The sequence below is a fragment of the Acipenser ruthenus genome, chromosome 2, assembly GCF_902713425.1.
Source record: "Acipenser ruthenus chromosome 2, fAciRut3.2 maternal haplotype, whole genome shotgun sequence".
NCBI classification, from domain to species: Eukaryota; Metazoa; Chordata; class Actinopteri; order Acipenseriformes; family Acipenseridae; genus Acipenser; species Acipenser ruthenus.
The window spans coordinates 110932613-110959283 of record NC_081190.1 but is presented as its reverse complement, the minus strand read 5'-3'; the positions used below and the strand labels follow the sequence as shown (position 1 = coordinate 110959283).

General features: G+C 41.2%; 1 protein-coding gene across 11 annotated transcripts in view; it reads left to right on the top strand.

Moving 5' to 3' along the window:
- The window catches only part of LOC117409598 (LIM and calponin homology domains-containing protein 1-like), a 133001-nt gene that overhangs the window by 93340 nt on the left and 12990 nt on the right, over positions 1-26671 (top strand). For 7 of the 11 annotated variants that reach the window (XM_034015874.3, XM_059006454.1, XM_059006449.1 and 4 more), the window contains 13 exons: positions 4039-4314; positions 5546-5863; positions 6385-6711; positions 10367-10786; positions 12785-12820; positions 16489-16615; positions 16956-17113; positions 18358-18766; positions 19122-19442; positions 19825-19912; positions 21208-21362; positions 21635-21737; positions 23230-23304. In XM_034015874.3, coding sequence (XP_033871765.3) covers positions 4039-4314; positions 5546-5863; positions 6385-6711; positions 10367-10786; positions 12785-12820; positions 16489-16615; positions 16956-17113; positions 18358-18766; positions 19122-19442; positions 19825-19912; positions 21208-21362; positions 21635-21737; positions 23230-23304 — 2813 coding nt within the window. Of the gene's footprint in view, positions 1-4038; positions 4315-5545; positions 5864-6384; positions 6712-10363; positions 10787-12784; positions 12821-16488; positions 16616-16955; positions 17114-18357; positions 18767-19121; positions 19443-19824; positions 19913-21207; positions 21363-21634; positions 21738-23229; positions 23305-26671 lie in introns of all 11 variants that reach the window. The other 4 variants (XM_059006455.1, XM_059006451.1, XM_059006452.1 and 1 more) reach the window with 4 other exon arrangements.

Here is a 26671-nt window from a genome sequence, read left to right as displayed (position 1 = left end):
TTCCTCAGTTTTCGGATTGTTGGGTTAGCCAAAAGCGCTGTAGGTGGGCATCCCTATAGATCGCTCCCATGATAACTGTGGGTCCAGACCTGCTCCTGTTCCCACTGGTACTCTGTACATCGAACAAGGTTACCATTCCGATTCACTAGCAGTTGCTAGGGTCAGCGCTGCATCGGTTCGATTGCTTGCAGTCCTTCCCACAGTGTTTCGTTACCGCCTTGGTCCCTGCTTGCAGTGCCATTGTGAAGGCTGTCCGGGTTCTGACAGCAGGCTTTCACCCAGTCTTGGTTTGCCTGAAGCTACATAGATGAGCACCCCTATATATTGCTTCTGCAGTAACTGTGGGTCACAGACCTGCCCCATTCCCGACCTCGTACATGTACCGAACAACGAGGTTACTGCACTGGGGTACCAACCGAACTGTACTGAAGGTACCACCACTGAGTGTACCACCGTACCGTACCAAAGGTACCATACCAGGTGTACCACCACCGAACCGCACCATGCCGAGGGTACTGACTTGCGCTGTCTTGCAGTACTTTTGCCTGTAACATACTGTACAGCGGCGTTGCTGCTTGTGTTTGTGTCTGAGACAGCTGGGTTTTTGTTACAAGTACTGTATACTGAACCAGGCCTGTTACAGCAAGTACTGTATACAGGAGCTGCAGCTTGAGCAAACTGAGGCAGCAGTTTTTACAGTACTGTACACTGCACCTGATCTGTTACACAGCGGCATGACTGCTTGAGCAGACGCGTCCAGCCTCAGCAGGGGCGTGGGGCAGGGGATGTGTAACCCCCATTGCACACTAATGTACCTAACCGGTGCTACAGGCACCGAACTAGTACAAAACAGCAACTCTACATTGCTTGCTATTTGCATAATGCTTGCTATTTATCCCTGTGGTACATGCAAGGCCAGCCTGCCTGTCTAGTACCAAGCAGGCCTTGTTGACAGCCCAATTGCTGTCTTTATCAAACCGCTTTTCTGTGAGTTTTGTGTGCATTTCTCCAAGCATACGCTGGAGAAACGTCTCTCCTGCGTCTAAGAGCTGGTGTTCCCTTCTGAGGATGTGGAGTCAGATAGCGCATCCCCTGCGGTTAAGCTGTCCCTGTAACAGAGGAGCTTATGCCATTGATCAAGGGCCACTGCTGTCTTGCAGGTGCCCTGGTCTACAGAGCATCTGCCCTGTTGCATTACTGTACAGCGGCATTGCTGCTTGAGCAGACGCCCCCTTGAGGGCAGCACCGGTACTGTATACTACTGTAGCAACCCAATGTTACAGACACTGAACCGGTACCAAACCGACCCCGTACCATTCTGGTACAGTCTCGATTCTGACCTGCTACCGATAGGGGCTTTTCCATCACCAATCTGGTACAAAGCGGGCCTTGTTGACAGTCCAGTTGCTGTTTTTATCAAGTTGAGGCAGCAACTACATTCTTACGGTACATTGCTTGGTATTTGCATAATGACTGGGTTTTATCCCTGTGATACATGCCTGAGGTAGCAGCATGCAAAGGAGGCACTGTTAACCGCATTTTCTGCAAGTTTTGTGTGCATTCTCCAAGCGTACGCTGGAGAAACGTTTCTCCTGCAGCTCTACAGAGCGCTCTGCATCCCTCACCTGCACAACCCTCTTCCCCATCTCCGACTCATAGAGAGGTGGCTGCGTCCTCACCCCATGGATCTGTGCCAAGAAAGAGCCATTCACCCGGGAATAGAGAAGCTCTGGGCAGCAGATTCCCCGAGGCACACGTGCCTGATGGGGACGAAGTTTGCTCTGTTCCGTACGGTTCTGGCTTGCTACTGACCGGTGTTTACATCCCACTCTGGTAACAAGCAGACCTTGTTGACAGTCCAGTTGCTGATTTTAGCAATCTGAGGAAGCAACTGTCCATTCTTACTGTACAATGCTTACTATTTGCGTAATGCCTGGGTTTTTATCCTTGTGCCAGCAGCCTCTGGGCACACGAGAATCCACTCTCTCGGCCAGTACATCTGCCCATGGGGAAAAAAAATCTCCTCAAAGAGGGTCCCATTGCCTCAGTGGAGGCGAACCCCGAGGTGGTAGCCTCATTTTGGAGGTTCGGGGGAGTAGAGATAGATCTCTTGCCTCCCTGGAATCAACCCACTGTCCCCTCCATAATAAGAGACAGAGACCTGCTGGCGGTAGATGCCTTGGCACACCAGTGGCCAACGAAACTGCTACATGCCTTCCCACCGCTCGCCTTCCTCCCGTTGTGTGTGAAGAAAATCAGGCACCGGGCCAAGGTGCTCCTAGTAGCCCCTTATTGGCTTAAACCCTAGTGCAGCTCCTGAGCGGCCAGCCGTGGAGGCTGCCCAAGTGCCGTGAACTGCTCAGTCAGGCACGGGGGACCTTATGGAATCTGGCCTATCGAGCCTGTAGCTCTGGGTCTGGCCTCTGAACAGCTGCATTGAGCCTTCTGGGTCTGTACAATAAGGTTTTTGATGCCTTGCAAAATGCCGCAGCAGCATCCACACGTTCCCAGTACAGGTACAAGTGGAGCGTCTTACACACGTGGTGTCTGCCTCATGGGTTCGACCCCACAATTTATCACATGGCAGTAATACTGCAGTTTTGCAGGCTCTGTTGATGCAAGGAATTCCCTCTACATTAAAGGTCTATCTGGCAGCCATTTGGTTTGCCATGTAAAATTGACTCGGTCTCCCCAGGAGCTCAGCTTCATGGCGGGGCAAAACTTTTTGAACATGGTTTGGTGGCTTCGGCCGCCTATATAAAGGACATTTGTTCCTCGCTGGAGGTAAACGTGGTGTTCAATGGACTCTAGAAGCCTCCATTTGAGCCCACGCGTTCAGCTGAGCTCAGATGTTATCGCTCAAGCGACCGTTTGCTTTCTATCATCTTCGCAAAGTGGGTGAGCGAGATGCAGGGGTTCTCCTTAGTGAGAACCTGCTTAAGAGGCCAGGACTAAGGATACGCTCCGTACCGATCCTGCCTTTTCCAAACGCTTTCTCTGCATTCCATGTCAACCGCTCTGTGGATTTGGAGGCTTCCTTCCAGTATGACAGGGAGCTGTATACGCTCTGCCCAGTGTGGGCCCTGGAGTGCTGTTTTGACAGAACAAAAAGTTGGATTCCGTCCGGACAATATGTTGTCTGCTCTGGGACGAAGTCACATGGTCAAGCCCTGTCTAGGTTGAGGCTGTCCAAATGGATAGCAGACACATGCAGAACTGCCTATGAACTGGCCAACTTGCCCCCTCCAGAAAGCTCACTGCCCATTCCTTCATGAGGTAATGGTTACATTTCATACTTGAAAAGGAACGTTAGGTTATTATCATAACCCTGGTTCCCTGAAATAGAAATGTAACCATTAACCTTCAAGGTCGCTGCGTCCAGGATTGCAGCAGTTTTGAAGGAAAAGTGAGGACGATGTCTGTGTCTGCAGTCCAGTTGTGCCCACAGGGGCAGGCACGACTGCGTCACAGGCTCTGACGTGTAGCATTGGTATATCTTATTCAGGTTATCAGGGCCTAGGTTAAATACCCATGAGGTAATGGTTACATTTCTATTTCAGGGAACCAGGGTTATGATAATAACCTAACGTTACAGGTAATTGAGTCAGAATTGCTACAAGTCATATTAAGTGGTGCACTTTTTTATTGCAGCAGTATGGTGCAAAAATAGAAAGATAAATACTTCCGATGTTTTGCTAATGTTAAGAATACATTAGTTATGGTGATGCCGTCCTTATAGCAGCTATTGAAAAGTACTAAATGCTAAAAACTTATAAAAACTATATGCAATTATTTTATAACACTACATAACATGTCAAAAAACGTTACAACAGTTTGTTTAGTTACTTTTTAAAGCAGCTTTGATGCTTGGCTCTTCTCATATTGGCCACTAATATCTTTTTTAGTCAATCTTACTTTTTTCTTTTACTTTCCAACCATGTTAGACACTTTCAGGAGCCTTATAATAACACATCTGTCTCTTGTTTTTATTGTTACTGTTTCCATGCATTCTTTTATACCGGTCTTCTTATTGCTTAGTGAGAGTCAGGCCCAGGTCCAGGTCCAGTCCCCAAGCCCCAGTGAGATCCTCACGAGGAGGGAGAACCCCTTCCTCAAACCCCTGCAGAATGACTCTGAGGAGGAGGAGCAGGGGGGGCAGGTGACCGTCCCCAATGTGCAGAGAGATGACCTGGCCAAAAGGAGAGCTCAGGGCGGTCCTGCCCCCTACAGAGATACCCAGCCCTTTGTAAAGGCCTCCATTACACAGTCTGACCTGGAGAAATGGGAGAGACTCAAGCTATCCACAGATACCAGGTGGCTGTTCTTCTGTCCACGAAAGCCTGATTTTAAATCATGGAATTAGGATACGATTTCATGTTACAAATTTAGAAAACAATACAGTAAAAATATCAGAGGCTTTCCCTTCTGTTTCCTTGAGCAGTTGTTTTGCATACAGAGGGAAGAGTGAAAACTAGGTCAGGGTACAATTTAAATGCATGAAGCAGATTAGAGATGTTTCCTTTACTGATTGGTTTCTCAGTTGATACTGTAAAGAAAGATGTTTTTTCAATTTACAGTACCGTTTTATTACTTTTACTGCACATTGTTTCTGACAAATGAGTAATGTTCTGATTTTGCCGACATTATGCAGCAAAGCTGAACCCTGTCCTGCCATTCGTTTTGCTCTAGAACAGTTAGTGGAAAAGGTCTAACAGCCTTCTGTCAGCTACACTTAAAGATGATAATTGAATCTTTTACCACATTAGCTGCTGTTCCTAGACCAGCATGTAGCACATTTACATGTTTGTGAGCAAACAGCCAAGGAGAGTAAAGTGGCATTTTTGTAATATTTAAAATCAGTAAGAAATTATAATGAGAATCCAAAATGTTTGTATAGTATGAATATAATATATATATATATATATATATATATATATATATATATATATATATATATATATATATATATATATATAAAATGAAGATTGGTACTAATGCAGTCTAATCATAATGAATGTAAAATTCATGAAACATGAATGCATCATAATTTACCATAAATATATAATTGTTTGCTATTAAACATTGTGTCATTTAATGTATGCACACAAGTTATTTCTGTTCACAGTGAATTGATGTTCAAATTCCATACATATTGTACTATATGAAAGAACATGTGCTGTCTCACAAGTAGAGATCTGGCACATATGGCAGCCAGTACAACAATTGTGAGTTACTGTAAGCAGTCCCATGACATCAGTGCTGGCAGTTAGGATTGAGAGAACCTTTCCTTTTCTATCAAGTGCAAGGAAGCAACTGTTCCCATAAAAATAATAAACAACAGACTATTTGAAAAATGAGTTATGGTTAATTAATTAAAGAAAAGAAAATAGCTGTCTTTTGTTCTGCTTAAGAATGCATTCAAACAAAAGTGGTTCTTCAGGAGCTGTTTTTCTGTCTCTCACTTTTGTTACTGTATCTTTTCTCAGTGGAGTTTCTCTGACCTACTTTCCTGTGCTTCTTTTATTTCCTAACTCCATTGGTCCAGTGAGGGAACCTCAAAGCCCCTTTGCCAGGCTTGCATGGACAAGGGTCTGCCTGCGATAGAGGCAGAGACTGCCGCTCTGGATGATCTAGCCAGCCGCAGGGCCAGAGCAAACAGAAAGGCTCTGGGCAGCAAGCAACGTTTTGTACATTTTGGCCCGGTGACAGAGATAGATCAGAAATGCTGGGAGAAGCTCAGCATTGCCAGGGCCGAATCGGAGAGTGAGTCGGCAGGATATGGAAGCCATAGTGAAGCTGAAGCCAGCAGATGTCTTGTTTCGGCTGCTAGCTCTAGCATTCAGCACATTGAACAGGTCGCCAGGTATGCAGTGGCACTGTAACAGGGCTGGGTTACATTTGCAGTGTTTAATTGTGCGTGTGAAGGGACTTCATTTGGAGCTTCTCCATTTTGTTTGTGTGTGGGAGGAAATAGCTAAATATGTACTAAGTTGCAGCAGGTCACCTCATAATCGGTTTCTTTGTATGAACACATACTGTAACAAAACGCAGATGTGGGCTCTCTCTGTTGTGATTGGGAATGACAAAAGGCTTTGTAAATATGATTCAGGAATGAGATATGCAGCTTTTTTAAATTTGTTTTTCAGCATTTTGTCAAATACAGGATGTGGGCAAGCATTTTTTTCACCTGGCGTAGAATCTAAAGCACAGTTTGTTGACTTTTCTGGTTGACCTGGCGTATTAACTTTGTATATGGAGAGCAGGGTGGCTTGTTGGTTGTTTTCCTTTTTTGCATGACTTGTTTCCACTTTTCATTCTGCCTTGTATTCCTGTCTCATTCTTTCCTTGCCTCCCTCTCTCCTATCTGATTAATCATACTGGAAGTGAGCCTCAACAGTCATTCATAGCCAAGTATTGCCCCGGGAGCTTTTCATTTGTGCAAGCGGTCTGTACTCCAACTCGACAAGAGGGGGCACAGCGGCCTGCCGAGACCCAAGAGGACAGTGAAGAGGGGGGACAGGAGGAGAGGCAGCCCAATCCCGAGAAAGACGACATGTTGGCACGCAGAACTGGGGCCTTCCAGAAAACAAGCAGCAGCCCCACTTATAACAAGTTCCTTCCTATGCCTGCGTCCTTGCAGCAAAAGAAAGAGGGCACCAAAGGGACTATAAAAGAGGAGATGACAAAGCAGAGGTTAGACTGCATATTGACGTGAGCAGCTGCTTCCTTTAGCTTCCCTTTACTAAAGGCTTGTGTTTGGTCCTAACGTGTGTGAAATTAATTTCGTATTTCAATTTTAAATTTTTTAATTGGAACTAACCCTTTGTTAACACACTGCATAGATGATTGTGGTCATTGAGTCTTTAGCCAAAGAAGGAGAAAGAAACAGTTCCCTTTCAAGTACGAAATGTAACCATTACCGAAAGAGTATTTACCGCTGTGACAGGATACTGAGTGGTGACCTCAGGCCAGAATGCAGGAAGGAAAACACAGGCAGTACTGCAGGGCAAAAAGGCGCTGCGGCGCCTTTTATTTTAACACAAAAATAAAGTATTTAAACAAAAACAGTGCTCACAGAGCAAAATAAATATTCAAACAAAAACAAATCTCGAACAAAAAAAAACCACAACAAAACAGACCCTATGTCAGGCTGGGCAGTAGCCTTCACTGATCCTACTTATTTTTAGTTTTACTTTTACTTTTAAACTCTCCTCTCTCGCTCCCATACTCTCCTCTGTACACCCACCCTGAACTGAGAGAGCTGCAGGTTTATATAATTGTGGCCGAGGGGTTTAACTGGCTAGGAATTATTCTATTACCCCTCAGCCACAATCTGCACGAGTTTATTAATTACATGTGACTGCCGGCTAGTTTAACAATGCACTAGCCAACAGCCACACATTACCACGAGGTTTTTAATGTGGATGGGGCTTCCCATCCACGCTGCCAAACATGATACAGCTCCGCCGTCACATTTATAAAACAATAACAAAACACATCTACGTCGTCATATTTATAAATAAATCATCATCATCATAATAATAATAATAATAATAATAATAATAATAATAATAATAATAATAATAATACAAAACAATAAATTGCACAGGGGTGGAGGGGTACCCTGTTCTAAAAATAAACAATACATTTATGGCAGGGCTTTGCCCCGCCCCCTTTTCATGTGCAGGGCTCCTCGCCCTGCCACAACCGCTTAAAGACCTGAATCCTGAATATTGTACACCAAAGCTGCTCTTTGAGCTTGTGACGCAGTCGTGACCCCACCCCGAGCGATGAAAAGGACTGCGCTCACAGACCATGTACAGCTACTGTAGCGCTGCTTCTACTTGATAAAATTATAAAATAAACGGGAGGTAAAGAATAATGTAAAATACTGTAAGGAAAATAAAATGCATATTTTTCATGGTAGGCAGTCAGATTACACGATTTCTGTGACATCCGTGATATGAATTTTCCAGGGCCCTACATATAAGGCTAGTACAATCTGTGCTCAATCTTTATCTAGTTATTACCTCCTCACACAACCGTAGTAACATCTGCCTGGTCCAAAATACTCTTTCCCTGACTCTTTGCTCTCCTGTGCAGCTCTTCTGCTGGTTCTGTGACACCGCCTGGTTTCAATAAGCTGTACGTTTAACACACGCTGAGGCACCTAGTAAAATTAGCCCCCTTAAGTGAATATGGTTTGCAGTTTCTAGTCACTTCCTGGTGGGACAATTTTTGAAAGTGGCTCGGCCACTTCGGCCGCCTATGAAGGACATTGCATTCAGCTGAGCTGAAATATTTATCGTTTTAAAGCAGCTTTCTTGCTGGCTATCGCCTCCACAAAGCGGGTGAGTGAGATGCAGGCATTTTCTATTGCGAAAGCCTGCTTAATTTTTATAGAGGTCAGGACAAAGGTCATGTTCCGTACCAATCCTGCTGAAGACTATCTCGGCTTTCCATCTGTGGAATTGGAGGCTTTCCATCCTCCTCCGCACAGGGCAGCCTTCTGCTTAGCCTTGTAGCATTCCAGTCGTCTGCAATCTTGCCCTTGCAACGGCTTTGGTGCACTCGCCCATTCTGTAATGGTTACATTTCGGTCAATTCCAATCAAGCTGGGAATTGACAGTGGTCAACAAGGAGGTCAGGCTGGTATGTTCTAAAATGGACCTCCAGGCTTTTCTAAAGACTGAGCCAAGGGGAACGCACCGCTTATCTGCCTGTTGATCAGTAGAAATTAGTCACCCCCTGGGAACTGTGGCTGCTGTTTCATAATTAGATGTCAAGCGCGTTTTGGAACCACATGTCATAGGCCCTGTTGTGGTCACATTTGAGTACCATTCTGTGACCGCATCCCCTATAATGCAAGGGCCTAATAATACCATCCTCTTTCCCTGTGGTGTACTGTTGTTGCCTTGTACTGTACGTTTTACAGTATTCTCAGGCTAAGAGAACACCCCTTGGGAAGCAAACAAAGTGTTCTTATAGCTGAACTGTTCTCAAAGACCAAGTTAGGCATCAGACACAATATTAATCAATAAATAAATAAATACATATGTATTACTTGTCACGTGCATCAACATCTGAAAAGAACTGAATAAGTAAATGCAAAACCATAGGGAAGTATATGTTAATAAACTATAATAATAAAGTAACAGACAAACTAATGTTAATGAAACTAAAGCAAAACAACACGGACCCAAGGCTTAAATCGCTATGTACTGTGAAATTAGCTTCCGGGTGTGTTTTGAGCTATCACAATGGCAGCCGCAAAAATAATGGGTGGTACTTAGGGTTACCTTAACATTAATAAACTAACTGTCAAACTAAATTAACACAGCACCCCTACACATGTTACAAAATGCAGCAGCAATATACAAGTCATGCACATTATTTAACAGAATGGTGAAGCAACTCACCAGAACAGGAAACACCAAATTGATTTCAGATCCTGTCCCACCCCCAAGTGCTCAAACAATTTTCAACTTTGTGAAGCAAATAGCGGTGCATTTTTCTGTTTGTTTACATGCCATTTTGTAGCGCTGAGGTGCACTCGTGGAAATCACACTACAAAACAATTCAATGATATGATGGCGGTTCTGGAAAAATTTAATAAACCAATCAGTGACCCTCAAGACACTCTTGCGATGACAAGTCGCTTTTTTACAAAGCAGTACTGTATGCATTGTGAAAGAATTGCTATCGGTGCCAAGAAGGTGTTCTTTTAAGTGAAGTTCCAATTCCTTTAGCTGGAGTGTTCCTTTAGGAGGTGTTCCTATACATGGAGGCTACTGCACTGCAGTGCATACCTATTCTTCAGTATGTCTGTGTTTATCCTGTACAGTACTGTTCTTTGATACTGCACCTGTGAATCAATATAAGCACTGTTTTTTTGTATTCAGCTGATGAAGGACTTGTAGTCCGAAACATCCTGATAATTGATTTGTAATCAATTATTCTACCTTTTTAAGTACCTGAAATATCCTTTTCTCTTTTTTCTTTTTTCTTATATATATATCCTCTTTTGTATTGGACTGCAGAAAAAAAAAATGAATCCAATATATTTATCTATGCATATTATGTTGTAGGCAAAGGAAAAAACTTGAATTCCAGTTATAAGCTGCTGCTTTTTCTTGTTTTGAACACATTTTATTTATTTATTGCCCAAGGAGATTTAACCTGCGACGGTGACAGTGGTGTCATGAATGTCGCTGTAACACCTGATCTGTACACCAACATTGTTCCAGGACTTTTGAAACTGCTCGGTTGAAACATACTAACTTCTATTGAATGCCTTTTTTGTTATTCGCATGCTTTTTTTTTCTCCCACTGCATTTTTGGTATAACTGGATAATTCTCTCAGCAGTAGCTCTGCCTTATCGAGCCCGGAGGATCAGTACAGACAAGTGACACCTACTTCCACAGCAACAGTCAGTGTTACTACCAAGGAGAGTCCTCGGACAACCGGAACGTTTCTTCAGTTGAGGAAACGGGAGATGGCAAAAGAGGAGGAGGAGGAACAGGAGGAAGAGGCGGTGAAAGAGAGTTTTCCAGATTTGGAAAAAGATGACATGATGTCCTGTCGTGCTCTGGCTTTCCACAGACAGACAGCAACTGCTGCCAGTCAGTTCCTCCCAGTCCCAGCCTCTCAGCAGACTGGGACAAGTGAGGTCAGTCAGTGCCTCCCAGTCCCAGCCTCTCAGCAGACTCGGACAAGCGAGGCCAACAAAGACGATGACAAGCCACGGAGGAGGCCATCTTGGTTAGATGACGATCTCCCACCAACGTGAGCTGCTTATGCTTTTTAATACGGCATAACTTGCCTATTTTTTAAAATGTCCATTTAAAAAAAAAAAAATTATAGTAACAGCAGCCAGTGTTTTCTGGAATATTTACTTCAACGACAGAGTCGTGTTTTGTGATAACTGTAAAAATCCTTACAGCAGTGCCAAAACCTGCTAAAGCACTGTTGGCAATAGGTTTGTATGCAGTACTTCCTCCTTAGAAACTGCTGTATCTTAAATAGAAGCCCCTGAAATAAAATATGTCCTCGTCGTCACATTAAGCCAAAGAGCCTTTTAAAATGAGTTTGGCAGGTACTTAGTCATGAGGCGCTTGCACAAAGCTACCGTGCCTGGATTCTCGTGCTTGCTATCGTTTCTGGCAGCTTGTGGATGCATGCACTGTGGTGTGAGTGGCTGTGTCTTCCGGGTCACCCACATCTACGACGACGACTTCCTGGTAAACCAGTTTAGATTGGATAAAGTTGTGATTTTACAGGTGGATTTTGTGGCTTCTATCCACAGATGGTTGTGGTTTGTCACAAGTGTTTTTATTTTGTTTTAAAGGGGGAATCGGTAGCACTTTGTTTCCAGGGGAGAGCTTGGTTCAGTTTTTTTATATTGTACGCAGAAAGTTTGTCGCTTGTCTTTGCTTACATGGGAATAATTTGTGTTGCCAATGGAAGGGTCATGTTCTCGCATTATGTCTGTTACATCAGATAACATATTCATTTGCACAGCTGCTGTAACTATGAATCTAAAAAAAAGTTTTTTTTCTGTATAACAAACCTAAAGGTACCATATTTATTAAGGTTTGTATATAATGTTTATTTTATAAAAACTTCATTACAATTAGTCAGTTTCAGATAAGTGCCTATGGGGCAAAGACTTCTCAACACCGACTGGAACTCCCCCCATGTTTTTCTTTACATTTTTATTATGAATAGAAAATTATGATGCAATTCATTAGCGGCCATCCATCTTAAATTGTACAGAAAACCTTGGCTAAAATTGGGATTTTTTTACTTTTTTTATTATTGTTACAGCAGTCTGTCTGACTTTAAAATGTACATCCACTCATAAATTCTGCGGTAAAGCTATAATAAGAAAAAAAATCAATTAGAGTCCATATTTAGACATAAAAAGCTGTTTAATTACTTCAGCCAGGATTTTTCTTTTTGGCAAAACATTTGTTGCCTTTGACCTTATTAATACAGCAGTCTTGTATTGGATATGGGACGGTACATTTTTTTTTTTTTTTTACTTCTGTTTGGTAAAACTACTCTTAAAATGAGTGATGCAAACTTAACTGCACAAAACCATCCATTCTTTGAATGGGATATCTCATACTGTGTGCTACTGGTAAACAATCAATGAAAGAACTGCTCTGGGCTTTCTGTCTGAGCGTGAACATAATTTGTTTTTAAATATGGTCGATAACTGGATTGAAGGTACAGCAAACTATAGCACCTGATATTTAATCTGTGCTTAATCTGTGCATGTGGCCTCTCTTTTTGGTTTTTGAAAACCCTAATAAACAGGGCAATGAGACACCCCCACCAAGTTAAAATTACTTTTCTTATCAATGTGTTCGAAAAAGTTCAAATGATCTTATACATGACTTCAACCATAATACTTCTTATCAATGTTCATATCTAATTTGACTTGATACAACCTTTTAGTAATTACAGTGTACTATCAAGATGCAAAAACAAAATCATTACTGTTTCCGTAAGGCTTTTTCATGTTCCATAAATGCAGCATTTGAACTTGTACTTGAATATGTTTGATCAGTGCTCAGAATTGCACGTTTCATGTTGTTTAGTCCCAACAGTGTGTCTGCTTCAGTATTTTTTGATGATTCCGCTTAAGGATTTCTTAAGTTTGGAGTTGCACATACAGTGCTTGCTTGAACATGTGATTTACATCAAGGTCTATTTTTCTTTTTTTCTTCACAGTTTTCTAAACTACATCTTTTTTCTTTGTATTGTCTGGTTTTGTAGATACAGCCACAGAGCTTCTGTATCTGATGATGCAGAGTAAGTCATTTCAGTTTTTTTTTTTTGGAAACGAATGAAACTGCATGTGTGTGTGCGTCACGTCCATTCCCCTGCACTAACGTCATAGCAACCAATGCATGTGTTTGGGCCTTTCTGCTGCCATTTTGCTGCGGTTGTTCGCTTCAGCTTCCTATAAAAATCGTGTCATCAAACACAAGGAAGGTTAAAATAAACACACTTCTGTCGAAGGGTAAAGAGTAAAGAATTAGAACATTCTGCTGGGGCTTGATGATATTGAGGTTGCGGGGGGGGGGGGGGGGGGGGATTGTAGGAATAATTGACGGTGTTGTTGAGACTTGTGCACTGGAGCCTGGATCAACCCATTTCACAAGTGAGTTTCTTTAGCAAGTCTGTCATCGATGAACCATTATAGGGGTCTGTTTAAGTGATCTGTACAGTGCAAATCTTCATATACACCTACATTACCTACATCATACCCAAGACCAAGACAGGTACACTGGCCTGCTGGGTTGAGTGGAGTTATATTTCCTAAACCTATTTACTCTACAGGTCTCCAGTGATGAAGTCTTGAAATCCGGTGCTGTTAGGGTGTTTTAATTAGACTCCAGTGCATGTTCCAGTCAGCCCCCCCTTTTTTAACTGCTATAAATCTACAATTGAATCCTTGAATGCTGTACGCAATATGTAATTCTTAGACGATAACAAGGACAAATCAAATCAAATTGTCTGAAAAAACAGTCCAACCTGCTCACCAGAAGCAGAAAGCAATATCCCTATGCAATACAAGAACAAAAGGAACATGGACGACCTGTGAAAATAGCAGCATAGTTAGAATTTAAAAATGGTTATTTTCACCCTTGCACTGCACTTCTTGTAGCACTTTGTCAGTCTTTTAATAATACATTGCTACATGAGGATCGTTCAGGCAGCTTTTTCACCAGCACTAATGGCTTTTTTTGCTTATTAACAACCAACAGGAATGGACTGAAAACCTGACAGCCTGATCTCAGAGCAAGTGTTGATTTATTGGGCTGCTGACGTGTACAGTATTCTGTAACAAAGTGCATGGCTTTGTGGCTTCCTTTTTAAATTTCATTTTATTTTTTTGTTTTTAAATGTGATTGGTTTTCTCAGTTATTTAGCCACACTCCTTTCAGTGAGGGCTGCAAGATGATCATCTATTCTATAACTACGCTCCCCAACACCTCCAATCTGCCATGCCGTGTGTCTATTGTAAATAAAACTCATATTGCAGGGGGCTCCCGAGTGGCGCATCCAGTAAAGGTGCTCCACATGGAGTGAAGGATGCGCTCTATAGTCTGGACGTCACGAGTTTGAGTCCAGGCTATTCCTTTGCCGACTGAGGACGGGAGCTTCCAGGGGGCGGCGCTCAATTGGCTGAGTGCCGCCCGGGGGGAAGGAGACCCCTGTAGTCTGGCCGGGCGCCTGCGGGCTTGCCTGTAAGCTGCCCGAGAGCTGTGTTGTCCTCCGACGCTGTAGCTCTTGGGTGGCTGCATGGTGAGTCCGCAGTGTGAAAAAAAGCGTCGGCTGACGGCACACACTTCAGAGGACAGCGTTTGTTCGTCTTCGCCCTCCCGAGTCAGCGCAGGGGTGGTAGCAGTGAGCTGAGCTGAGCATAATAAAATAATTGGCGATTCCAAATTGGGAGAAAATAATAAAAATAATTGGCAACGACTATAAAACTCATATTACATTGCAGTTTCACCCATTTCAGAGCTTGATTAGACACAGTGTACAGCTATGGCCAAGAGTTTTGCATCACACTATAGAATTAACAAATGTTGCTTCACAAAGTCGAATGAAAGCTGCAGAATAATGTTACATCAACATATTGAATTACACACCGCTTTGTAGTTTTCCATATACTTAATGAATAACTGACAATTGAAAAATATGACACTTGAAGTTAAACATTTAAATACTGTACTACTATTAAGGCTTCTGGTAGACTTCTGCAATATCATTTTGTAGCCTTTGATTTACATGAGGTTAAATAAAAGATCTCAATTAATGTTCATGGTGTGTTTTTTTTTAAATCGTCTCAGTCCTAAAATTCTAGGTGATGCAAAACTTTTGGCCGCAACTGTATAGGTAACAAGCTCAGGTGTGTGTCTTATTAAATTCACAGTAAAACCAGGAGTGGATCAAACTCCTTTGCAATGGGAGTCTTAAAATAAGCAGCTGACAAAAACAACAGATGGTAATGTTATTAGATCACAATACATGCTTACATTCCATTATATTTTGCAACTTTTTCTTTAACCTACTTAATGAATAAAGAAACAAATGTAGTTCTCGCATTACGTCTGTAATTTACACAAACTATAAGTGTTATTCTCTTTCTGTAAGGTATAATATGAATAAGATGACTTCTTTTAATATAAAGACTATCGGTGCCACTGAGTAAGTCAGGTAGTTGCTTGGTGGTCTTGGCAGTCTTCCTGTATCATAAAAGCACTTTACCATATGCTTTCAGTAGCAATGCACATCTTAACTGTGTATATGGTTTGATGTTTTTACTAGTATTCATTCAGAACCTGTCATTAATTATGAATGAGATTTACCTTCTCTTAACTTTCAGTGTTTAATGATTCAAGCATCAGCCTCCCCACTCTGCAGAAACAGCAGGCCGTCTTCAACAAACACGATTTGTATAATAATGTCAAATAGTTGTGCAGAGGTAACTCGGAACACATTAACCAGCTGCAATGCCAGTATTAACACAACTGTCTTCCAAAAATCTAATGGATTACTTTAAAAAAAAAAAAAAAAAAAAAACAATTACATGACTGATAATGTTCTGTACTGCCAGGACTCAAGCAGAATAAGCAAACACAAAGTTAGTTAGCTCATCACTTTAGTGACATATATTTATGTTCCATTTCCAAACATAATCAAGTTTAGAACAGTTGCAATATTCAGTTGTCGGTAATTATTCAGCAACAACATCAGTAAAAAGCATGCATGTCCCTTGCATGCAGAGAAAAAATGAAATGACACCACGCCTCCATGATATTTGATATTGTTCCTGGCTTTCTGTTTCTAAACTTTAGGCAAACGTTAGATCCACACCTGCTTCTAATTTTCTGGACAAGCTTTCAGTCCATTATTTGGAATAACCTCAGGTGGTAGTAGACCATATTGCTTTACTGTTTTCATTCTGAGCTTCACAAACAACAGTCTGCTATAGATTTTGGAAAGCATTTAAAGGTGGTGCAATCATGTCAAATTTCAACATATCATCATGGGCTTATAAGTCAACTATTTTATTACGACCAGTAATTACTGTTATGCATGTATCACTGGAACAAACCATGTAAAACTCTAGAAGCTTGGGAGAGATTTACTAAACAATGTGTGCAGCAGTGTTCTGTGAAAAGCAAAAAAATGGTTGTGTTTTTATACGGCACACATTTGAACTAGAGCATCTAATTCATAATCTGCCTTCTAGGAAGAATGGGGGGTTTAGCAGTGATTCTGCCATCGATTTTCATTTCAAAGCAGGCTTACAAATATGTTGGCCCCACAGGCCTTAGCTGCTCCTTTAATATAAACTGCAGCATCCACCGGAGTTCTGCAAACACCTTGCGTTGGCGTGCACCCATGTGGAATGCACTTGCCACCTGAGAGTAATCAAACAGCTGTGCGTCATTCCTGCTTTTCAGAAGTATGAGCATGATTGATATGAGGTGTGAGGAGGAGGCGATCCTGCAGCCGCACAGCAAGGCTCGCCATGAGCATCTGCACGATTTACACAACCGCCTACGAGAAGAGGAGGATAAGTGGCAGGATGTAAGTACTTAGAACAGGCTAGTCTCACTGCCCCCACCCCTGCTAGCATGAACCAAGCTAAGCTTGTAAATGAAAGGAATGGAAATTGGCACACGTCCTACAAAAGCGTGATTTTTGTGGTGTCTGTGCCTTTAGAAACTGGGAGAGGCAGTCCTTGTTATAGAATATTTCTGCCATGTTTTGATTGTGTTTTTGTTTTGAAGGTTGTACGTTGGGCAGTAAAAGTTGGGCAGTAAGCTTTATTGCATTCCATTTCCTTTTGTTGAAAAGGCTGATGACAAACCAAAACTATAAAAAAAAGCAGTATTTAAAGTTTGCAATATTTCAACGTTCCTTTCAGGACTTGGCCCGCTGGAAGAACCGAAGGAGAAGTGCGTCTCAAGACCTGATAAAGAAGGAGGAGGAGAGGAAGAAGGTGGAGAGGCTAATGAGTGGAGACAGGGACTTGTCAGAAAGGAGGAAAAGCATCAAGACCTACAGGGAGATTGTCGAGGAAAAGTATGTGCAACACGAATTCTCTTGCAATGCGATACTCTCAAGATGTGTCTCTCATTTTAACTTAAACCCTACACAAGTACAAGGAAAAGTATAGCCCATCCTTGACATAATTATACAATCTATAAAAAATAGGATCCAAAACCATGCCAAACAAAATGTAAGTTGTAATTTACTGTATGTGTAGATGTACTCTACCAGCAAACTGAGGGACTGGACTGGAGGTCGATTTCATTATAGTGGCCTTTGGCTACCCAAGCATTTAAAACTTTTTTTTCTGACCGTATCAACAGTCTCAAAAGTCTCCTCTTTCATTTATTGAAGATCTTTTGTCTTAAACATTGCATGACCTAGATGTGATCCGTCAAGCGTCTTGAAATTTAAAGTTGCCATTGCTGTCTTTTGGACTTCTGGATGGTGTCTGTTTGATCTGGTGATGTTATGATGCTTGTCCCATGAGGGTGTCCTCAATCGCTTTGGAAAAGGTAGCAGACAATGATACAGAGGGTGAGGTTTCCTTCAGCTATGATCAAAGTAATAATTACCAAAAAGCTTACCCACCAGATTCACATTGCACAGCTATGGACATCTCTGAACGCTTTCTTTCAATAGATTGACCTTGTAAATCCCTTGTACAGGCGCACTGCTATAAAGAATATTTAAAAAATCAAATAAACTGTTTGGTATGTTTTAGTTGCAAAATTTTTTTTAAAGGTACTTATTACTATTCAGCCGACACAGTGAATTCATAAAGCTGGAAACAGTAACTCTGGCTGACAACACACTTTGGTTGAACCCCCTGCTGTGATTGATCAGTGGTCTAATAGCAATTAGCCATATGGAATTAATTGAGCTCGGCCAACGTGAGACAATTGATGACCGTGCGAGTCTTGCTGACGTGTGCCTATTGACCATTTATGTGAGACCTCAGGTAATTTAGTTGACTTTTTTATATACTGGCTAAAAGATCGTAAAAGTTTTTTAAAAGGATAAATACCTTTTTATTCACCTGAGTACCATTTTTATTCTTCTCCCGTTCTTGATGTAGTGTTTTTGTTTTTCAAAAATCTTTTATTCATTTATTTTTTTTTTTAATATAAAATCAGCCAGGGAGTCCATTCTACTATTTGGGTTTCACAGTCTAAAATCAATGTTCTTGGGTAATGGTTTATATGTTTGCCCTATAAGAACTCAAGCTCTCTGTGGTAGGGACAGGACTGTGATGGGTTTGTTGTAACTCCTCACAGGGAACGCAGAGAGAAGGAGCTTCACGAGGCTTACAAAAACGCGAGGAGTCCCGAGGAAGCCGAGACCATCCTGCGGCGCTATACTCAGCGCTTTACAGTCAGCGAGGCTGTCCTGGAGGGACTGGAGATGCCAAAGTTCCTGCAGAGGAGTCTGTCTGTGGATTCGGACACCCCTTTGTCCCCCACAAAGGAAGCCTCCAACCCCATGAAGTACCTGCGGCAGCAGTCCCTGCCAGCCCCCAAGTTCACAGCGACCGTGGAGGCCACCATCTCAGTGGTGCCTCAGCCTCAAGTCAGCCCCCCACAGACCTCTCCCACTCAAACTGTTTCAACCAAGGCAGTGCCTATCCTGAGCCCCAAGCCGTACTCGCAGCCCAAGAACTCCCAGCCAGGACTGCGGTCATTCACGGTAGGAAATGCATCACATAACTGTATCATGTTATCTTGCAAAAGGTCTGTAGCTATCCTGAATGGTAATTTGACGTGCTCAGTTTTTTAAATAAACAAGCGTTGAGTGATCTGGCATTGAGTCCTCTTCTTCTATGCAACAAGTATAATAATCCTATGTATAATACTTTGATAATTCATTTTTGTAAATTCTTTGGTAACAATTGAAAAGGTGTTAAATGAAAATTTTAAAAAGTTGGTCTGCAATTGCTCAGTTTAATATGAATTTATGTTTTTTAAAAGTACATTGAATTGTAAGTCCTAAGTCTAAATGAGTCTTAAAATATTTGGCATGCACAATCCTATGTTGTGTTTAGGTGGATGGGATAGTGAGAGTGAATGGAGAGGCATTCAGCGGAGCAGAGGCTGAAAAGGAAAGTACTCCGGTAAAGATTCCCCCCACCAAATCACAGGGGATTGAAAGTACAGCCAGGGTGAATACAGCCCCAGTGAAATCACATACGTCTCCGTTTAAGTCTCAAGAGAATACTGAGGTTAATACATCGCCGGCAAAGATCCATTTGGAGAGCAGGGTCGATGCCTCTCCAGTCAGCTCGCCAGAGAAACCCCCAGTAAATTCACAGAAGGATACCTGTGGAATGGACTCTGCACCAGCAAGGCCAACATCACTTCTAACTGTAAGAGCTACTTCTATTTGTATCAACATTTTATTTTAATGTTGCAATGTGTCTTTCCTAGTGGCACATTCATATGTACGTGGAAAAATTGTATTTTAATTTACAGTAATTAATAACTTGCTCTGAGTCTGCACTCAAATACCTACAAACATTGATCTGCTGGTAAGTGTTGTGTAAAAAGCAATTGCAGTATACATTTTGCCCCAGTGTAAAATCTTCACCTGTTCTTTCTGTAAAGATGGTGTACATATTATTATCACCTGACCACCTTCAATCAATCCAGTCTTTTAAAACTAGATACACAATAGGCACGGTGTGGCTTCTTCTTTTCAATAACTTTTAAACTTGGGGAAATCCTTAAGAATAACACATTTTTCCCCAGGATCCATGCAGAGAGAACCTTGTGTCTGAAGAGCAGGGGTTGTATCTAAAAACCCAGCAAGATAAGGAGACTGAGCCGTCACAAAAAGGTTTGCAACATTACTTCAGATGTGGATCATGGTTTGTTACTGCAGGATACAGTGGCACCCAGTGGTGGTTTAAATATATATGCAAGGAATGTGTACAGTACATGTAACAGTCAAATTATTATACAGTCAGCACTCACATATCCGACACTATACAATTTTGACTTCAGTGACAGTTAAACGAGTGTGACGCATATCTGATTATTTTATTTAGGCTTGTTCCAACCCTTGTCCATTTTCTCAAGGAACACAGAAAAGATACAATGTCAAAATACATAGCTGAAAGGACTGTGTTTGAAATAAGTAGGCTTCCATTTAGATGTACTGTAGTTGGTTTTGCTGGTACAGTACTATATTTTCAGCAGAAGTATTTTAATTCAGAACGATATGATTCTGAAAATATCACTTGCCATAAGAGACGACTGCAATACGTGGACTGTAAAAATTCCCCATTAATGACCCAACAGCAAAATGAAATCAAAATGTTACCCATGCACAGAACTGCGTAACACATAAAAAGCAATGCAATTTAGCAAAAGATTTAAAAACAACACCAGTTTCCAGTATTAAAACAGTATCGGTCAGTATTCAAAATTGCAGAATATAGTGCTCGATAAGGCCCTAATGTCACAGTTCACTTGCAAATGAAACTGCACAAAAGCAACTAAAGATCGCAGATTAAAAAAAAATGCATCACAGTAATTAAAACTGTTTAATGATTTACATTACCGTAACTTGTCTTGTTTGCTTTGTTTTTGCTGCATTTCCGTCATGTGAAATTGGAGGAAGCGCTGTGTAACTGCACAATAAAGACTGATTTGGCCTGCGAGGGGGGGAAAAAAACAAAAAACACGGTCTGTGACGGATAAAAAAGTACATTGTAACATTGAAGAGATGGGCTTTGTATCAGAAAACTGGTTTATAACCAGCACGATACTTGTTTGTTTGTTTGTTTGTTTGTTCGGTGTTCTGTTTGTTTGTTTTGGCTATCGTGCCTTTTGCTTTGTATCAGTGTTTGTGTTTTTGTTCAACCTTTTTATTTAATAAAGAAACAAGCACATTTGCACCGTAGTACTTGCCTGTTATGGTTTCATTTCTGGTCTGACGTCATCCACCCAAGCTATCCTGCCACAGGAACATATTACAGACATTTTATATTTTATATTATGGATTGCTTTGTGCACATTTTCGGTGCTGTCTGGCAGTTGTGATTATTTTTTTAGGCGAACACTGTGCATTTGTACTGTAGAAAATGTCTAGACAAAACTGAAATATAAAACTGATGATGTGATTTTCAGATGAGGAGCGTGCTGTTCAGGCCTTAGAAACTCCGACCAGGTCTGTTGAGATCAGTGTGGTGACTGAGCAGAAGGATGATGATAACGAGAACTCCCCTAGAGAAGGACACCTGAATGTGAACTATCAGAGCACTGCTGTACTGAACACAGTGCAGGTAAGACAATCCTTTGGTAGACTTTTGCCATTTCTTTGATTTACACGATGTTAAATCAAATATCTAAATTATGTTCATGTAGTTAGTGTTTTATTTTTTTAATTGTCTCAATCCTAAAATTCTATGTGATGCAAAACGTTTGGCTGTAGAACAAAAATAGCCTTTTGGCATACTTTCTAAGGCAATGTTGAGAGAACAATGCTATTTTTTCTTTGTCCTGTGTCTTTCACGAGAGAGGCTTTAATTGTATTACTTTTTCACTATTAATGAAGTATTCGCTGACAACAAAGCAACCAGAACAGAAAAATGTTGCATCAGAGACGAGGCAAGTGAGCCCCACTGAAATCCTAACGTCATACCTGCCAGTCAAAAAAGGTAAAATCTCCTTTAGGTATTTACATTTTTAATGAGATGACAATACAGTAGTTTCTTTGTATTGAATGCTTTTACTTTCTTTGTACTGTGACCACCTATGGTGTAATTAAATGTCATTCATGTAGGTGCATCAATTTTAAAAATAATACTAATGTTTACATCTCACAATTGTGAATTAAAAAAAATATATAAACTTCTGTATACAAAAAACATTTGTTCCACTAACTGACCATGTCTTATAACATGTTACCTCTTGAGTTCAGAGAACGTTTCCTGCATCCTTAATCATAAAAATGATTATATAAAAATAAAACAAGTAGACGGGTCATTGTGCTAATTAAAATCCCTTAAATATTTCTACTGCTTGGGGGCTCCCGAGTGGCGCATCCAGTAAAAGCACTCGCTAGAGTGCAGGATGTGCTCTATAGCCTGGACGTCGCCGGTTCGAGTCCAGGCTATTCCACAGCCGACCGTGGACGGGAGCTCCCAGGGGGCAGCGCTCAATTGGCCGAGCGTCGCCCGGGGGGAGGGAGGGCTAGGTCGGCCAGGGTGTCCTCGGCTCACCGTGCACCAGCGACCCCTGTAGTCTGGCCGGGCGCCTGCGGGCTTGCCTGTAAGCTGCCCAGGGCTGCGTTGTCCTCCGACGCTGTAGCTCTGAGGCGGCTGCACGGTGAGTCTGCAGCGTGTAAAGAAGCGGGCGGCTGACGGCACATGCTTCGGAGGACAGCGTGTGTTCATCTTCGCCCCTCCCGCGCAGGGGTGGTAGCGGTGAGCTGAGCCTAAAAAATAATTGGGCATTTCAAATTGGGGAGAAAATAATAAAAACTAATTGGCAACGACTAAATTATAAAAAAAATTAAAAAAAAAAAAAAAAAGATTTCTACTGCTAAAAAACATCCCTCATCAGGCAAGGGCGCAAAACAGGATACATAGATGGAAGAGCTGCTCTGTATACTCAAACGTTTGGGGTTTTTATTTTTGATCAGATGACAATTTGTGAGCCGATGCTTGTTTCCTAATTTAAAGCTGTTAATTACAAAACAATGTTGCTTCTTTTTACCTTCATATCTTGACTGAGCCAGAATATCTTTCTCCTTATTTTTACTTCAGACAGTGGTGATAAATTACATTTATTGCCTTTTTTTTCAGTATAAAATACCCAGTACGGAGTGTACACTGATAGCAAGTCCGTCATTTAAAATCTTGATTTGTAGCAAACAAAAAATGATTAAAACCAGTTTGCAATTAATAGTTTTCTCTTTATTAGGATACAGAGACCACTTAACAACTACTAATTAACATTTAAAGAGAGGTAGAGATTAGGAAAATAAAACCTGAAAAGTTCAAGCCCTAGATATAACACACCAGTGTTGGAGAAAACATTTCTCTTGTTGCCCTATGCGGGATTAATTTACTATACAGTATGTAGCACATGTTTATGGCTTCTGTCTCCTTTCTTGTGGTGGTGTTTTCGTTTTGCCACCTAATGTAGAGTTGACAAGCAGTGGCAGTGCTCTGCCCAGGGGTTGGGAGTCCTGTGTACATCGGGAGTTTTTCACCCAGTCAGGTAAATGATGCCCTTGGTTAGCCCTGTTCCATCTGCCACTCTCTTCAGCACAGGGGGTTAGACCTGCTTCTGTGGGTGCCAGCTGGCTGTTTGTGCAGTCCACGTCCATTCCTGTATCTGAACCTGTCACTTCTCTATATAATGTGTGTGTGTGTGTGTTTGTGTGTGTGTGTGTGTGCATTTCTGAAGCTTACGAATGCCACAGGAAGGGAGCCTTGGTTTCTTGTTATTGGAACGTGCTAACGTGGACTACTTTCTCTTCTGCAGCGTGAAATGATAGTAACAGCAGCTTCCTGCTCAGACTAGAAACTAACTAAGAATTGTTATGTGTTTGTTATGTGTTTGTTTGTTTGTTTTTAAACACGTACTCAGGGCTAAGTGTTTTTTAGGGTTATATATATTTTTTTCTTCCCAGAAGTAATTCAATAAGACTTTAATATGTTACTAAGAGCACCAGCGACTTTAGTAATTTGAAGTACAGATAACATTATATTCTTGTTTTTAATACATGTATGTGAACTCTGCCTTAGCCAAGACTGATATTAAGCTTAGCTAAACCTCAGTTTCCAAAAAAGTATAGGTAGACCCATTGTCTCTTGCAAAATCCTCTATACTTTTAAAGTAATAAAATCCACCGCTATTACTGCTATTCTTGTGGTATAAGTGAAATATAATCTGGAGCCCTGTGATTTGTGAAACACACCTGACTCCATCTGAAGGATTGCTTCTGGGACTCATAGCAATATTATTTGTGTCAGATCTCTAGCGAGAGTGGTGCGGCAGTTGAGTTGTTGTTTGCTGCAACAGAGGGTGCCCGAAGGATAATGTCTATACATGCAAGGGTGCAAGAATCAAAATAACATCTGTACAATGCATTCCGTTCCATCTTCATTTGATATAGTTTAATACTTAGGTAGATAGATAAAATGAAAGGCAGTTTAATCCCATCAGATTCTACAGTGGGGCACCAACCTTCAACCCAAAAAGCTTTCCTTAATCATACAGTAGCTCCTTGCTAAACCGGACATGTTGGTCTGACATAAGGAGGTGTCGGGTTTAAAAACAATACAATAAAATCGCACACACATACATTTAGAGTTCTCAATGTATTTTAAATATAAATCACTGCGCTGAAATAACACTAATGTGTTTTGGGTAGGCTACACATTACATTATGTTAAAACACAAATCTGTACAGTAGGACTATACAGTACAGTAGTAAAATCAAATGAATATCTAGCGCACTTTCATTGTACTTTAGCCTGCTGGTAACACAAAATATATCATGCTGCTGCATTGTACACATTGGTGTACAATGCGAATAAAAGATTATTTTAAATTGAAACTAAATGATTATAGGCTTTTTTTAAATGTTATTTTAATTATTATTATTATTTTTAACTTGGTCCACTTAGTAGCGTAGACAATTAACATACAATAGATCATGGAGGGGCTGGAGGGGTTAGTGGCACATGTGTGCAGTCTATCGTTCCCAACACGCGGGGAAAAGCAAAAATGTCATAGAAGTGTGTTTTCAAGTCTTGTAAGTACACCCTGACTTTAGTGAAAATTAGGTACTTTGGTGTTGGTTTCAAAAATACACTGAGCACAACTGGCAACACACGAGAAAAAGCAGACTGGGAAATGCCAGCAACAATTGCGACTGTTTAAAACATGCTTTCAAAAGTTCTTAACAAGTTGATGCAATTGTAAGTGTCGCAGTAAGCTTTAGTACATCTCATTACAATATTTTTGATCCCTCATTTGCACTATCTCCACCCTGTTTTTGTGAATTTATGAAGGAAACATATTAATTTAAGGCTAAAGCGCAAATAAGAACTGCGGCTGCAAAGCATTTGTTAAAATGATGCTAACAGCGTTGCGTTTGTTTAGTACATTTCACGCCACACTTCCGACTGGTTTACATGTGGTTTGCAATGATTGCGACAGATGCAACACTTCAGTACATCTACCCCTAAGTGTTTAACCTTTGCTAATAATTGTTGCTTAATAAGCGCGAGGCATTAAGAGATGATATATCTAGACGATACATATTCAAGAGACGATACATCTTGAATATTTTTATTTTTATTATGTATTTTATATCAGAGCTCAGATATAGAATTAAATGCAGAACAACAATATGTCCCAGATTTAGGCTTCGGAAAGTTGGTAGCTTTATCAATAAATGCAACACAACACCTCTGCATTTTTTATGTTACATGCAGGAACGAGATTTCTGAGTTTAGTTTATGTTGAATTGAGTAGATTATATGATATTAAAATTTAACAAAAAACGGTCCCATGGATTTTCGATAAAAGCCAATGCCTGGCTTCAGCACAGGAAGCTAGTCCTCGCAGGCTCAAATCTACAGCTCTGGACAAAAGTTTTGTATCACCCTATAGAATTAACTAATTGTGTTTCATAAAGTCAAATTTTACATTAACAAATTACATACCGCTTTGTAGTTTTCCTGTAGTATTTAATGAAAAACTGACAAATTTAGAAATGTGACATTTTGAAATCTAAAAACTAACTAACTGCACTTCAAAGAACACAGCATTGCCATCATTATTACTGCTACCCTTCCCTTCTGTTGTAGTAAAGATATATGGTTGATTTATTTTTGTTGATAGTGCAAATAAGAGCTTGATTATTACTCCTTTAATAGGGTGCCTCTCATTTTCACAGAGAAGGACCGATCTCCCTGTAGTTTGGGTCGTTCAGCTCAAATAAAGTTTGGCACACAGCTGCTTTAGAGACACATTTGTGTTGAGTGCTCTGCTCCTGCTGCTTCCATGCCAAGCAGTTACCAGAATGAGAAAATCAATAATAACTACCGAGTCAGCCATTAGAAACTGGCAGGTTATGCCCGGGGGAATGCACCATACAGAAATGAATATATGCAGTCTCCTCCTCTTTTCCTGCACGTTTTCAGTTCACTTGTGTTGTACAGAGGGGTGGATATGTACAGCTGCGTTTTCTTCCTGCACGTTTTCAGTTCACTTGTGTTGTACAGAGGGGTGGATATGTACAGCTGCGTTTTCTTCCTGCACGTTTTCAGTTCACTTGTGTTGTACAGAGGGGTGGATATGTACAGCTGTGTTTTCTTCCTGCACGTTTTCAGTTCACTTGTGTTGTACAGAGGGGTGGATATGTACAGCTGCGTTTTCTTCCTGCACGTTTTCAGTTCACTTGTGTTGTACAGAGGGGTGGATATGTACAGCTGCGTTTTCTTCCTGCACGTTTTCAGTTCACTTGTGTTGTACAGCTGTGTTTTCTAACCTCTGTTTGGTGGTGTTGTTGTTATGGCTGTGCCTGGGTAACTGGCCTCAAATAACAAACAGTGCTCTGCATATAATATTA